Here is a 15,736-nt window from a genome sequence, read left to right as displayed (position 1 = left end):
CTGCCTCTGACTGGCCCCGCCCCCATCTATTCTCTGCCTCCCAAGTCCCAGCTGATCAGGAGGAAATGGGGACTTCCCCTGGAGTGGGGAGGGAATGGAGATTTTACAGTATCCTTCCCCTGCCACGCCCACCAAACCACGCCCACCAAGTCATACCACGCCCACCAAGCCATGCCCACAGAACTGATAGTAAAAATTTTTGAATCCTACCACTGATCAAATCTAATTGTGCCAGAAAGTGGAAGACTCATTTTCTTTTTTTTTCTTTTTTTTTTGTTTGATTTTTTATTAAATAACATAATAGTACAATTCAACGTTTTCGGTTTGGCTACGTGTAGTCATGCAGATTAGGAACAACTTGAGGGTCGTGATAAATGTTTTAGAATATTACAAAACACATTCTGAGAAACAAATGGCGCTAGTCTTCCGAGATGCCCAGAAGGCATTTGATAATTTAAATTAAGGATTCATTATTCAGCAAATTAAAGAGATGAACTTTGGTGAAAACTTTGAGAAAGCAATCATAGCAATATATGATAAGCAAAGAACAAATATTTTATTAAACAGTGACATGACAAAAACCTTCCAGATTAGCAAGGGAGTGAGACAAGGCTGCCCGTTGTCACCACTTTTATTTATATTGGCCTTGGAGGTTCTCCTAAGAAGAATTAGACATAACAATGAGATAAGAGGATTGAAAATTAGGAGCGAAATATTTAAAATTCAGGCATTTGCTGGTGATGTAGCATTAATTATGGAGGAACCGTTAGTAACGGGACAAAAAGTCTTGGAAGACTTGGATGACTATGGGAAGCTATCTGGATTTAAATTGAATAAAACCAAAACCAAAATGTTAACCAAAAATATATCAGAAGGGCAAAAGAGAATATTAGAAGAAACTTTGGGCTTGCAAATAGTTAAAAAGATAAAATATCTAGGAGTCTGGATAATGGCAAGGTGTTCTGCCTTAAAGGAAGACAATTATATACCATTATTAGGGAAAATTAAGCAAGATTTGGAACGATGGGGGAAACTACAAGTATCACTGCTAGGTAGGATAGCTACCATAAAGATGAGCATCCTACCTAAGTTGGTATATCTATTTCAAACTACGCCAGTTAATATAGATAAAAAATTCTTCTTAGATTTGAATAAGGCCACAAGGAAATTTATTTGGGGAGGAAAAAAGCCGAGGATTGCACTTCGAACATTGCAGGAAAAAAGGAACAGGGGCGGATTTGGGCTCCCAGTGTGAGAAATGTACCATAGAGCTGCCAACTTAGTGTGGTTAAGGGATTGGGCTACATTAGGAAATAAAAGAATTCTGACACTGGAAGGATACGACCTGCAGAAAGGCTGGCATGCCTATCTGTGGGACAAAGAAAAAGGGATGGAGACGTACTTCCATAGGCACAAAATTAGAGATGTATTAATCCGGACCTAGAAGGAAATTAGGCATACACACTATACTAAAATTCCGAAATGGACCTCCACAATGGAGGCAATGATCTATCCGAATATGCTAGCCATGGAGAAAATGTTTAGATATCAGGATATCTTAGATGATAGAGGTAATCTCAAAACGAATGAGGCCTTGAAGGAGCAAGGAACCCACATCAACAGGTGGCCCTATCTACAAATTAATAATAATAATAATAATAATAATTTTATTTCTATACCGCCCTTCTCCCGAAGGACTCAGGGCGGTGTACAGCCAATTTAAAAACACAAGACACAACAATAATTAAAAATTAAAATAATTAAATAGATTTGGCCGATTTAAATTAAATCACGATACAAAAGGATAAGGAGGAATATGGTATAGAATTGGGGATCAATGGATTTGACAAGATATGGATGGGAGTAGAGAATAAATTACTAGCCAAATTATATTCGTATTTGCTTGAATACGACAGGGAAGGAGAAATAGTTAAGGATCAGATGATTGCCTGGGGGGAAAATTTTGGTCGCAACATAAATTTAGACGAGTGGGAAGAAATTTGGAATAATAACCTCAAATTGACAAGGGCAGTAACATACAAGGAGAACCAGTACAAAATGTTGAATAGATGGCACCTAGCGCCATCCAGGATAGCAAAAATATATCCGAACGCAAGCCCAAAGTGCTGGAAGTGTGACCACTGTCAAGGTACCTTCTACCATATGTGGTAGACGTGTCCTGAAGCAACGAAATTTTGGAGAATAATACAAAAATGGATTCAAGAAGTAATAGAGGAAAATATCAATCTGGCGCCAGAGATTTACCTCCTGGGAGTACTAAAAAGGGTATATAGGAAGGAAAAGAAATATCTAATCATACATATCACCACAGCCGTTAGATTAACATATGCAAAATACTGGAAAAAGAAAGGATGCCCAATGGAAGAACAGATAATCAGTAAAATATTAGAATGCGCAGAAATGTGCAGGTTAACACATGTGCTAAATGAGAATGAGGACTCGGAATTCTACACGGTATGGGAAATGTGGTATAGATGGTTGGAAAATAAACGTAAATGTTAATTTGAATTAAGAAGGGTAGTATCAAACCACGTATGTAACTTATATATCTTAAGTAATAATATGCATCATAATGTATATTGTAATAGTTTATAAGTATCTTATATCTTAATTTTAATATATTTATGTAATTTATTAGATACCACTTATATAAGTATATAGCATGACTACACGTAGCCAAACCAGAAGACTCATTTTCATTCAAAGATATTCATTGGCCATCAAAGGAAACTTTGATTTATCTCATCAGAAGTTCTTTTGATAAATTTAGAAAAGGAGAGTAGTTGCTAAGACTAAAAACAATTTACGAAGATCAATTTAATAAATTCTAATTTACAAAATAATACTAAGAGTTCCACCTGACTTCATATATGTATATTAAGGAAGGTGTATTTTAAAAAATAATGGGGATTTATTGAGGGGGGGTTGCCTTAGACCATGGGTGTCTAACTTGCAGCATCACATTGCCGTCATGTGGTATATTGTGATGTTTTCCCCTTCGCACAGCTGGGGTAGGCATGGCCTGTGCGTGACGCATCTGGCCTGCAGGCCACCAGTTTGACACACCTGCCTTAGCTGAGATTTAGATCAGGACCCTATAATGTGAAACTTACAGAAATTTATTTGTGGGTTAGTAGTGGAGGTGGGATAGAAAAGTCTACATTTGGCAGTGGATAACAGAAAAAAAATATTGTAGCTTATATAATTGTGGTGTAGTTTGGCTTCTGTCACTATTTTAAATGGCTGTTATGAAGCATTAAAATAGTGTAGAGCAGGGTTCTTAGTGCCAACCAAGTGATGATATTAAAAATTGTCTATGACCCTGAAGGCCAGGGTAGTTATGAAAGGTGATATATTGTTGCAGTCCAGTTGTTTATAGTTTTGAATTAAAAGATGGGGAATAGATAATCAAATTAAAGCTTTTTGAAATGGAGAACAAAATTAGATGGAACCACTAAGAGAATGCTTAAGATACTACTGCAAGACAGGGAATTGCTTTGGTGCCATGTAAATGTGTACATGAAAAAAAAAAGTGTATGTGTAAACTTGACTATGAATGTATATTTCACATCCTAACACAGTAATGTGGTCCCTAGATGGTCATAATCATAACTCCCATTATCCCTAGCTAGTGTGGCAAATAATTGAAAGTAAACAAGCAGGGATAAGGGTTTGGAATCCATGAATAGAGTTTTTTGTTTTTGTTTTTATTTATTTATTTTTTTAATTTGATTTATATGCCGCCCTTCTCCGGAGACTCAGGACGGCTTACAATGCATTAAGAATAGCCTTCATACTTTTGTATATTTTTAAAAAATCAGCTTATTGCCCCCACAAACTGAGTCCTCAATTTACCTACCTTAGAAAGGATGGAAGGCTGAGTCAACCTTGAGCCTGGCAAGATTCGAACTTACTAATTGCAGACAGCTGGAGTTAAATTACAATGCATTAATCTGCTGAGCTATCCAGGCTCCGAGTTACTTGAGTCAGAAGCAATTTTATTTCCTGTCTTGTTGGTGGCCCATCAGTCACAGTGTGAGGGAAATGCCAGGTTCCATTCTATTTGGAGGGATGGGAACAAGGTAAAAAATGCTTTCTGAGATCTTGCATGGGTAGAAGTCCAATCTGGAATGCAACAGCTTTCTAAATTCTTGTGGCGTACTTGCCCTTTTATTTTCACACCTCTCAATGTCTGAAGAAATATAAAATGCTGCTCTTAGCAAAGAGCCCTAGGGGACTTTCCTCCTGGATGCTGCTGTGAAGGAGAATGTTTTTCCGTCACAGCAATGCACTGTTCCTGTAGAGACCCACCTCTCTCTTCCCACAAAGTCCAGCAGTTCTAAAATAGGTAGTTTCATTTTTAAAATATGTAGGAAGGAGGCCATTTTATACTATCCTTCTTAGCGCATTAAATAATTTGATCAATCTTTTTGTTGCTTTAATAATGCTTAGTGGTGCTATGATTTCTTTACCACACATCCTGTAATTTGTAGTTTAGATAACTGAATAAAGATGATGTCTGCAAAATTTAATTTAATTTTAATTTAATTTCCAATTTATATACCGCCCTTCTCCCTGAGGACTCAGGGCGGTGTACAGCCAAGATAAAAAACATAGGATACAAATATTAAAACATTTAAAAATATATATAAATTTTGGCCCGAAAGTTAAGAATCACAGACTAATTAAAAGAATTTAAAAATTTTAAAATTTTAAAAATTTTAAAAATTTCTTCTTAGGCCAACCCGGCTTGTTGAAAAAGATGGGTTTTCAGGGAACGACGGAAGGCATTGAGGTCCTGGATTCTTCTTATCTCCGGGGGCAACTGATTCCAGAGGGTAGGAGCCCCCACAGAGAAGGCCCTCCCCCTGGGGGCCACCAGCCTACATTGTTTGGCTGATGGCACCCTGAGGAGGCCCTCTCTGTGGGAGCGCACGGATCGGTGGGAGGTCGTCGGTAGCAGCAGGCGGTCTCGGAGATAGCTAGGCCCTATGCCATGGAGCGCTTTAAAGGTGATAACCAACACCTTGAAGCGCACCCGGAAGACCACCGGGAGCCAGTGCAGCTCGCGCAGGAGCGGTGTTACATGGGAGCGCCATGTTGCTCCCATCACTACCCGCGCTGCTGCATTCTGGACCAGCTGGAGCCTCCGGGTGCTCTTCAAGGGGAGCCCCATGTAGAGAGTGTTGCAGTAGTCAAGGCGAGAGGTGACGAGGGCGTGAGTGACTGTGCACAAGGAATCCCGATCAAGAAAGGGCCGCAACTGGCGAATCAGGCGAACCTGATAAAAGGTCCCCCTGGTAACAGCCATCAGATGTTCCTCCAAAGACAGCTGCCTATCCAGGAGGACTCCCAGATTGCGAGCCCTTTCAGTGGGGGCCAAAGACTCGCCCCCAATAGTCAGTGATGGAGTCAACTGACTATATCGGGATGCCGGGAGCCACAGCCACTCAGTCTTGGAAGGGTTGAGCCTGAGCCTGTTCCTCCCCATCCAGATCCGCACAGCCTCCAGGCACTGGGACATCACTTCAAGGGCATCGTTGGGGTGGCCTGGGGTGGAAATGTACAGCTGGGTGTCATCAGCGTACTGGTGGTATCTCACCCCAAAGCCACGGATGATCTCGCCCAGCGGCTTCACATAAATGTTGAACAGAAGGGGCGAGAGGACCGATCCCTGCGGCACTCCACAAATGAGAGGCCTCGAGGTCGACCTCTGCCCCCCTGCCAACACAAACTGCGACCGGTCGGAGAGAAAGGAGGAGAACCACCGCAACACGGTGCCTCCCACCCCCAACTCTTCCAGCCGGTGCAGCATGATACCATGGTCGATGGTATCAAAAGCCGCTGAGAGATCTAATAGGACCAGAACAGAGGAGTAACCCCTGTCACGAGCCCTCCAGAGATCATCCGCCAACGCGACCAATGCCGTTTCCGTGCTGTGCCCAGACCTGAAACCCGACTGGAACGGATCTAGATAGGATGTTTCCTCCAGGAATTGTGGAAACTGTTGCGCGACCACACTCTCAACAACCTTCGCAATGAAGCGAAGGTTGGAGACAGGACGATAGTTAGCCAATATTGCTGGGTCCAGGGACGGCTTCTTGAGGAGAGGCCTCACCACCGCCTCTTTCAGGGCAGCGGGGAAGTGACCCTCACTCAACGAAGCATTAATGACGCCCTGGAGCCAGCCTCGTGTAACCTCCCGGGAAGCCAGTACCAACCAGGAGGGACACGGGTCCAGTAAACATGTGGCCGCACTAAGTCTCCCCAAAATCCTGTCCACATCATCGGGAGTCACAGCATCAAACTCCTCCCAGATAACATTCTCAAGACTGTTCCTCGTCACCCTGCCCTGATCTACCCAGTCAGAGTCCAAATCCCCCCGGATCTGAGCGATTTTGTCATACAGGTATTGTCCGAAATCCTCCGCCCTGCCTTCTAAGGGATCCTCCCGCACTCCCAGATGGAGCAGGGCGCGGGTCACCCTAAACAGGGCGGCCGGACGATTCCCTGATGACACAATAGAGGCGGAAAAGTAGTTAGACTTTGCCGTCTTTATCGCCACTAGGTAGGTCTTAATATGCGACCTTACCAGTGTTCGATCAGATTCAGCGAGACTGGCCCTCCAACCGCTCTCCAGGCGTCTTTTCCGGCGCTTCATTTCCCTCAGCTCCTCAGTAAACCAAGGAGCCGCCCGGGATCGGCATCGGGTCAGAGGCCGCAAAGGCACAACTCGGTCCAAGGCCCCACCAGCCGCCCGATCCCAGGCGGCTACCAGGTCCTCGGCCGAGTCATGTGCTAGATCCTCAGGAAATGGCCCAAGCTCCGTCTGGAACCTATCAGGATCCATCAGGCGCCTGGGGCGGATCCATCTAATTGGGTCCGCCTCCCTGCGGCGAGGGGTCGCGGTTCGAAGATCTAGGCGAAGGAGTGAGTGGTCAGTCCATGACAAGGGTTCCATGTCTATATCCCCTATAACAAGACCACTCAACCACTGGCCAGAGACAAAAATCAAATCCAGAGTGTGACCTCCCCTGTGAGTAGGGCCGTGAACTAACTGGGTCAGGTCCATGGCCGTCATGGAAGCCATGAACTCCCGAGCCACCTCAGACGTTTCACCGACGGATGGCAAGTTGAAATCACCCATGACTAAAAGCCTGGGTGTATCTACTGCCACCGTGGCTATCACGTCGAGTAGCTCAGGTAGGGCTGTTGCCACGCGGCAGGGAGCCAGGTACGTAAGCAACAAGCCCATCTGAACCCCACGGCCCCACCTCACAAGGAGGGACTCACATCCGGCTATCTGAGGCACAGTGGTCTCCCTCGGATCCAGATCCTCGTTAATAATAACCGCCACCCCCCGCCCCTCCCCTGGGCCCTCGGCTGATGGAATGCTCTGAAGCCTGGTGGGCACATTTCAACCAGAGGGACGCCACCCTCCGGGCCCAACCAGGTCTCCGTAATACCCGCCAGGTCTGCTCCTCCCTCTTGTATAAGATCGTGAATGAGGGGGGCCTTATTAACCATGGACCTGGCATTGCATAACATCAGCCGAAGGCCCAGATCCTGAGTGTCTAAGCCACCTAGTCTCCGAGAGGAGCCATGGGGACCGGGGCACGCAATTGCTCTCAAACAGCGAGTGCGAGCCCCCAACACATGATATGGTCCTCTGCTCCCGCCATATCTGCCCCTCCCATCTACCGTGCAGATGGTACAGACCTCATAGGTATCGTCCCCCATCTCTTTCCCAGTCCCTCGACCAACACCTCCCAAATCGTTACCCTGTGCCGGGCTCGGCTCTGACCCTGGTGGATTTCCCCCCCATCCCCCAGAGTCTTCTTCCCAATTTCTCTAGAAAGATCATTACAAACCCCCCTCCCAGAACCCCTTAAAATCTTTAAAAAATTCCCTAAAAAACCCCACAAATTCTTCCTTGCTCCATGCCATCTCTCTGGACTCCAAAGTCCGTCATCGAGATAGGCCCTCGATAATGTGGAGGGCCAAACCTGCGAGAGGGGAGAATCTCGCAGGGCAAGGAGTTCCGACACCGAATACATATCATCATCAGGGGAGACAAAGTCCAAGGGAAGGGAGTACTGCTGATGTTACAGGCATAGGGAAAAATTCTAGTCCATGGTTAGGCCATCAAGCCCATTGTCCTCTCACGACAATGGCCAAGGAGGTGCATATCCTTCGACCCCGGAGGTTTCCAGGGCAGCCATGCTATCACCTAGGCCACCTATGGAAACTCTGATGGAAATCCGGGCGTGGGGATAGCCATAGTCCGCCTCCCACTGGCCTTATGTCCATAGAACCAGTATCCCTCCTGGGATTAGTAGCATCCGGGAGACCAAGTATCCTGCTCAGAAGGAGGTTTAAGTTCGTAAATTCACATCGAAGAGATTTTACATGGCAGGGAGTTCAGACAGGCTAGATGTAAAAGGGGGAAAATTCGGAATAATTCAGCAGGCCAAAGTAGATGGGTAGTTGTAACCGTAGTAAGGCCCATAGGCCTAAACTCGGTCCAAAGGATGGAAGAGGGAGGGGAAATTCAAGCCGCATAGGTTTGTAGTTCTTTTCCGACCCCTGTAAATCCCTCAACCATTATCTGATGGATAATGCTGCCCAATTTCGTTCCCCCCCCCCATCCAGCTTGTCCTGGGGGGGGGTGTCTCTGGGTCCCCATGGAGGTAACCCTTCCCCCAAGGGTCCAACACTCTCCAATCTCCCAGAGCTAAGTCTAAGGCTGCTGCTGAAGAATCCTATGCTGTAGTTCAGGTCCGCAAGCCGCTGGGAGCCGCCCCGACATCAGCTGCCATCACCGCCGCCGCGGCTGCCGCCGCCACCATCGTCGCCGTCGCCATCGGCCTCCCCACGGACGCCCCCAGCCGCCCCCTGCCTCTAGATCTTCCTCAAGGCATCCAGGGGCGTGGGGAACCTCCGTAGGGGCCTCAAACGTCGCCGTCGTCAGGGGGCCGCCACCGCCGCCGCCGCGACCGCCCGTAGCCGCCGGTGCTAGTGCCGCCCCCGCAGGCCGCATCCTGCACGCCCTCACCCGCCAGCGCTTCAACGTCGTCCTCGGAGCTGGGGTGGTCCGGAGAGCTAACAAAGCTCTCAATGGGAATATTTTGACAACTGCAAGCAAATGTTTGTTCTAATGTTTTACTTTGCGACATACCTATTTCTATGTGAGATTAGAGGAGGAGGCCTAAGAGAATATGCCTATCTGTCTCTCTTCCACTTTTTCTGTCCATTGCTGCAGTCAGCTTTCCTCCTTACTTCATGCCATAGAAGTCATAGTCATCCCCATAATAGAGCTTTGCTAGATCAAGCTTAAATGAAATGGCCATAGGTTGGCTTCAGTTGAATCTCTTAAAATATAGCATGCAAATGGAGGAGACTTTTTGCAATCAGTAAGATTGGTTGGTAGTAGGGCATCTGGTAAACTGCCAAGAGTGGCTCACACCCAGAACTACACAAGATATTTTGGTATCTGGGGCAAACAGCATGGTGGCCCTAGTGTCTACAAAGAAAATCTGAATGCTGTAATACTTACACTGAGAAGTAGAACATTCATTTAGGACTGCAAGGTGGACCACATCAATTTCTCCACAAAATTTAGAATGAGCTGTCAGGAATTACCATCGGTGGCCCCACTCATCTGCTGTCTTAGGCATTTAATTAAACAGCTGCAGGAAGATTTGAGCTTGGGTTTATCCAAACTGTCAGGCTGGGCTTATCCGAATTGCCTGGTTACCTCATTGCCAAAAGAGGCTGGCAACTATTTAGGGAGGGAAAAACAGAAATAATTGACCTCTATTAATCCCATGCTAGCATGTGTGAAGTAGCTCTTCATTTAGGGCTTGTAAACTGACTTTATGGTTAGGGAGGGGCGGTCATATAAAGTAGATATGATATCATATGAGACACTTGATTTTGTATTTGTTCTTCATAAAAGATTCTAATTAAAATTGTCTTGTTTATAGTTCTGTGCTGCTTTTTGTGTTTTTGTGTATTAGCTACAGAAACAACTATCCGAGCTGGATGAAGATGACTTATGTTATGAGTTTCGGCGAGAGCGTTTCACCGTCCATCGGACTCACCTATACTTTCTACACTACGAGTATGAGTTTGCTACAGATAACACTGATGTTACACTGGTGGCCCAGCTCTCCATGGACAGGTAAGGAATTGTAATGTTATGTTCTCATAGAGAATTTATGCAAATGCAATTACTTCCAGTTGGTGATTTTAGAAAATTTTATATGTAATCTCTTGGCGGAAGAAATGATATTTTAAGCCTTTTGGCTGTAAATACCACAGTTGTTTCCTTTTCTTTTGAAGTACTAGCAGTTAGACTAACAAGAATTGGAACATCAGGCTTAGAGTGAGAAATTTCTTTGATGTACATTTGAGAGAATTATGTGTTTGGAATGGATTGATTGATTTTGTTTGTAGTTAGGTTAGATATATGGAATTACTTAGAAAAAGGAATAACCAAGTAATATTGAATGGTGACTCAAGAAGATATTTTCATTAATTCTCTTATTTGTTTCTGCATCATAGTTCCCTTATTCGAGTTGTATTGATTATTTTTTTTCTAAATTAGTTTTTTGACCTACAGTTACCACTGACCTTGGTACGCATATAAGAAATACAGATCTGTCAAAGGCAACACCTTTGTATGGGACACACTAATCCTTATCTCAAGGCCAACTGGCTTGGAGAAGGCACCACCTCTAGGGTCTTTTTTGGAAGATGCAAGATCTTCCCCTATTTACCAGGTCATCTCCTTACCTTGTAATGAGTTGCAGATTTCAAAGGCATTCCAGAGGCAAGCAGGAAGGGGAGTTACTGTTGTTGGTATTCTGTATATGGAAAAGTGGCAACCAAGAAGCCAGAGTTGAAGGCTCATCTTTAGCATAAATTGTTTTACAGCACTGAAAAGCATCGCCACATTTGTACCTGATACTTCCTTTCAATGCAGACAAGTATTTTGTTGAGGAAAGATCCAATTGCCCTTTCTTTTCATTTTTTTTCCTGATAAATTAGCTGAATAAACCCAATTTATTTCTATACCACGTTATTCTAACATGCCTGCCAATTATACCCAAGCAATAAAAGGTACATCCAACATATCAGAAACCAACAGAATCCTTCCATCTCATTTCCTGCAACTTGTCTTTCTTGGGATACTGTAATTTGTATAGGGAAGGAAGCAGTGGTGAAATCCATTTTTTTTTTACTACCGGTTCTGTGGGCGTGGCTTGGCAGGCGTGGTGTGGCTTGGTGGGCATGGCAGGGGAAGGATATTGCAAAATCTCCATTCTCACCTCACTCCAAGGAGGGATACTGCAAAATCCTCATTTCCTCCCCACTCCTGGGTGAAGGATATTGCAAAAACTCCATTCCCACCCCACTCCAGGGGAAGGATACTGCAAAATCCCCATACCCTCCCCACTCCTGGGGGAAGGAAATTGCAAAATCTCCATTCCCACCCCACTTTGGGACCAGCCAGAGGTGGTATTTCTCCAAACTACTCGAAATTTCCACCACCGGTTCTCCAGAACCTGTCAGAACCTGCTGGATTTCACCCCTTGAAGGAAGAGATGTGTTTTCATTTAAAAAAAGGGGGGGGGAATCAGAGTTGCACCGGCAGAATGTAACCTGTAATATGCACAAGACCTCCATTCCTCCAGTCGACTATACAAACAGTCAATGCTCCTGCACATGGAATCTCTAGAAATTCAAGTTTGACTAAATAATTATCCAGCTCTGGTGAAACAACCTCAGATTTATAGAAACCATGGCACTGCTTAGCTCTCATCTCAGCCTTTTTTAAACATCATTTGCAATTTTCACCAATCCCTGTTCCATTGATTTTTAATATAAGAAACCTTTCTTTGGGGGGTGAGGGGGTGTTTACTTTGTGGTTTGGTAAGTCTTTCAAGAAAACATCAAACACGAGTGAATGCCACAGAGAATTAGTAAATCCAGCAAGCATATGTATGTTTTTCCTCCAGGATTTTAATTCACTTTGGATTCAAGTTAAGAATTTGTATTGATGGATGGAGGCATTTGTCTTTATTCAGAGAAGGAAAAAATACTACTCGTTCTGTTAGCCCTATCCTGTCCTATGTCTTCTATCCTATTTTAGGCTGCTTTTTCATTATCGGTATGTTATTTATCAGACTTAGTGATTCTTTCTTTCATGAAAAATCAACAAATATTATTCCTGCTAAAGAATTTACTCAGCCATTTTATTTCCTGTTATGCGTTTCAGTGTGGGGTTTCTTATTTGTTTGTTTTTTTCAATCATCTTCAAACCTTTTTCTTTTTTCAAATTACATTTCTCCCACAGCAGTTGCACTCATTTTCTGTGTTATTGTCATGGATAAGCTGAAATACTAATCATTGATGCAGCTAATGTGTTTGATCTAGCAAGGCACGCAACAGAGAGAGACAGAGGACTAAGATCAATCCGATTGCAGAACTTTATCGTCTGCTTCCTCTGAATACCAGGCCTATGGCAGAGCCTAGTTTTGTAGCAACATTCAAGTTTTAAACTGTTGTAGGTAAAAGGTAACAGTAAAGGTTCCCCTTGCACGTATGTGCTAACCGTTCCCAACTCTAGGGGGTGGTGCTCATCTCCGTTTCAAAGCCGAAGAGCCAGAATTGTCTGAAGACATCTCTGTGGTCATGTGGCAGGCATGACTAAACGCCAAAGGCACATGGAACGCTGTTACCTTCTCACCAAAGGTGGTCCCTATTTTTCTACTTGCATTTTTTATGTGCTTTCGAACTGCTAGGTTGGCAGAAGCTGGGACAAGTAATGGGAGCTCACCCCGTTACGCAGCCTTAGGGATTCGAACATTAAATTAAGATCTGAACATGGAAGAGACCCATTGAAAGGAACGAAGCAGAATAGAGAGCATTTTCCAGACATACTGAAAAATCTGTCAGACTCAGAGACAAAAGCCTTCTGTTTTCTTGTCATGAGAAGTTTTTTTCCCCTCATTCAACAACTGAAAGAAGTATTCGCTTGGAAGAGAAGGCCAGGCCATAAAAAAGCTGTCTACTTGTATTGCAAGACCAGGAAGATAGAAGAGGATAATGCTATTTTGTTTTTTTTAACCTTGGGACAGAACTGGCTCTGGTAAGACAATGTCTGGAGATGAAGCTGACATTGGTGATTGTTATGATGACTATTTTTATCTTTTCCTGAATGTTTCTGGATTATAAATTTTCCACAAAAATGACAGTGAGATCCATGTGGTTTCTTTTCTTTTCTATCTTTCTTTCAAATGGCATCTCTGGGTTTTATTTTATTTTTTCTAATTTCATTTATTTAATCAAAATTTGAGGGATCCTAACTCTTTGACACTTCTGGGCAGCTTACAAATAAAGAAAATGCATATAAAAAGAGAACATGGGCAATTGGGGAAAAAACCCACTACATACTTAAATCTAAGTTAGACTAGAACCAGGATGCCAAATCACTCTAAGGCCTGGGAGAACAATCAGATTTTCGGTAGTTTCTGAAATGTCATAAAAATGAGAGCCATACAAATGAATCTCTTCTTTCACTTTGGATTAATAAAAGATCCTGGTTTGTGTTAATAATTTATTCATTTGCTTTTTAATGCAACCTTTAGCTATTCTACAGCATTTGGGAATTATGGTTTGATAAACTGAATTGAAAATGTTTTTCTCTCTTTTAATTACTTTTCAAACTTCATTTGAAACTCCACTGATAAGCAGAAAAATCTGCAAAATAGACAAACAAGAATAGCTTGATATATTCACCACAAATAGCTTGGAGTTTTTCTTCACCATTTACTTATTACCTTTACGAAGACTATGCAGGTTTTGCAAAATAGCTATCAGGGAAATACTAAATCAGAAGTAGTCCAATAGCATCTTTTCCAACTAACAAATTGTACTAAGAAGCATGCACTTTCATGAATGTATTTGCTAGTCGGAAAAGGTGCTTCCAGATTCTTCCTGTTTATTTGCCACCATAGACTAACACAGATATCCTTTTACAAAGAAATATTAGACTAGAAATTCATTAAGGCCTGTTATTTCTTTCTTTTTTTATCAGCTAAGTTCCCAAAAACAAACAACTCAGCCATTTCTTCTCTCTGACAATAAACTGAGCTGTGATGCTGGCCATTTTTTTCCATTTCTCCCAGAAGTGTCAGGGAGGCTGCATTTCCAGCTGTCTTCCTTTTTTAGTTCTACATCTACATCAAATATAATAATAGTCTTCTTTAGAGCCTTTTCTCTTATGACATCCATCCTTTACAGATTGTTGTCCTCTGAATGATTCAGTTCATTTTTACACCTATAATTTATAGCACTGATCTGCTGAGGTATCAGTAATGAAGATGGGACTTATATTTTCACCACAGTGGCTGGTGATACTACAAGATGCTATAAATGCTTGCTTTACAGCTTTTGCTGCTGAAAATCCTCTCCATTCCCAGCTTTGGGACTAATTATTATAATTTGATTATCATTATTCAGGATTGGGTTTAGTTGCTCATGTATTATTCTGGCTAGTTTTGGTTTACAGTACTTCTGAGTGCTTTAAGGTTATCCTTTCTTAAGGCTCTGAAAACCTGACTGTTCCACCATGCATTTGGACCAGGTAACTAGGTAATCACATTGGTGATATGGCTTACATGGGTTTTTATTTTTATAGTGACTTTTATCTCTATACATTGTCTACAGTCACCATGGTAAGGAAGGGGAAAGGGAAGGGAAGGGGGAAGGAAGGAAGGAAATTTCAAATTCAAACCATTCACATTTGAAACAATTACATTAAATTCAAAACATCCTGCACACCACTAACGCTTAATGTAACCAGGAAGCAGATGCTTTTAATAACTTCCCCACAATTCTACTAAAGGCATACTCTTACTTTGCCCAAGGCTGAAAGCAGCCTCATTCCCAAAATGAGTGAATTCTGGGAGCAAGGTTGCTTATTTCACAAGATGTCTGAAATTATATGGATTTTGATGGACCTTACATTTCCTACCCTGACATTAATAAGCAAAAGAGACAGGAAAACTATTGCATCTCTGAATAAAAACAGCTTCACATAAAGTCATATGGTTTTTTGCATTTATATCTTCATAATCATGTATTTTAATTGAATCTACTAAGAATGGAAATAGTTCTTAGAAGCACACGGATTATATTGCAGTGCTGTTAATTAATGCAAGACTGTATTGTGCTTGCTAAAATACCCATGGCATATCTTGGAAATAAATTGTTTGAAGTGTTCATTATTAATATTTTGTTCTGTATGTTTTTGTGATTCACCATCTTTAACCAGAAAGCCTTGTTTTCCTGAACACAAAACAACCTTTTTTACTACTAGACTTATATTACTATTATTATTTGTTTGATGGAGCTCCTATTTTTGCCTTTTTAATTTATCAAGCTTTTTTTTTTTTTTTTTTTGCCACACTGCTTTGCATTCCTTGTGAACATAATAAAATGAAAAGAGAAGTAATTACTTATCCCTTCCTACTTCTTGGCTTATCTATTTTCACTGTTTAGAAAAATACATGTTTTCTTCTGCAACAATTACATAAAACTGCTGCATTTGTTTCTTTCCCTGTTCTCACTGGAGACATAAAACCTTGAAAATTAATTATTTTTTCCCCTTCTAGAGAGAATAGACATTGTACTACAGTAGTTCTTT

At 42.6% G+C, this 15,736-nt stretch overlaps 1 protein-coding gene across 2 annotated transcripts in view; it reads left to right on the top strand.

The window, feature by feature from the left end:
- LARGE1 (LARGE xylosyl- and glucuronyltransferase 1) overlaps nucleotides 1-15,736 on the top strand; it is a 382,380-nt gene that overhangs the window by 341,893 nt on the left and 24,751 nt on the right. For both annotated transcript variants that reach the window (XM_034403814.3, XM_087873824.1), the window contains exon 11: nucleotides 10,041-10,204. In XM_034403814.3, the coding sequence (XP_034259705.2) occupies nucleotides 10,041-10,204 (164 nt within the window). The remainder of the gene's footprint in view (nucleotides 1-10,040; nucleotides 10,205-15,736) is intronic.

The sequence above is a fragment of the Pantherophis guttatus genome, chromosome 7 (genome assembly GCF_059756535.1).
Source record: "Pantherophis guttatus breed Tessera chromosome 7, ASM5975653v1, whole genome shotgun sequence".
In the NCBI taxonomy this organism is placed as follows: domain Eukaryota; kingdom Metazoa; phylum Chordata; class Lepidosauria; order Squamata; family Colubridae; genus Pantherophis; species Pantherophis guttatus.
The sequence above is the reverse complement of the archived record's forward strand: the minus strand, read 5'-3'. Positions and strand labels throughout refer to the sequence as shown.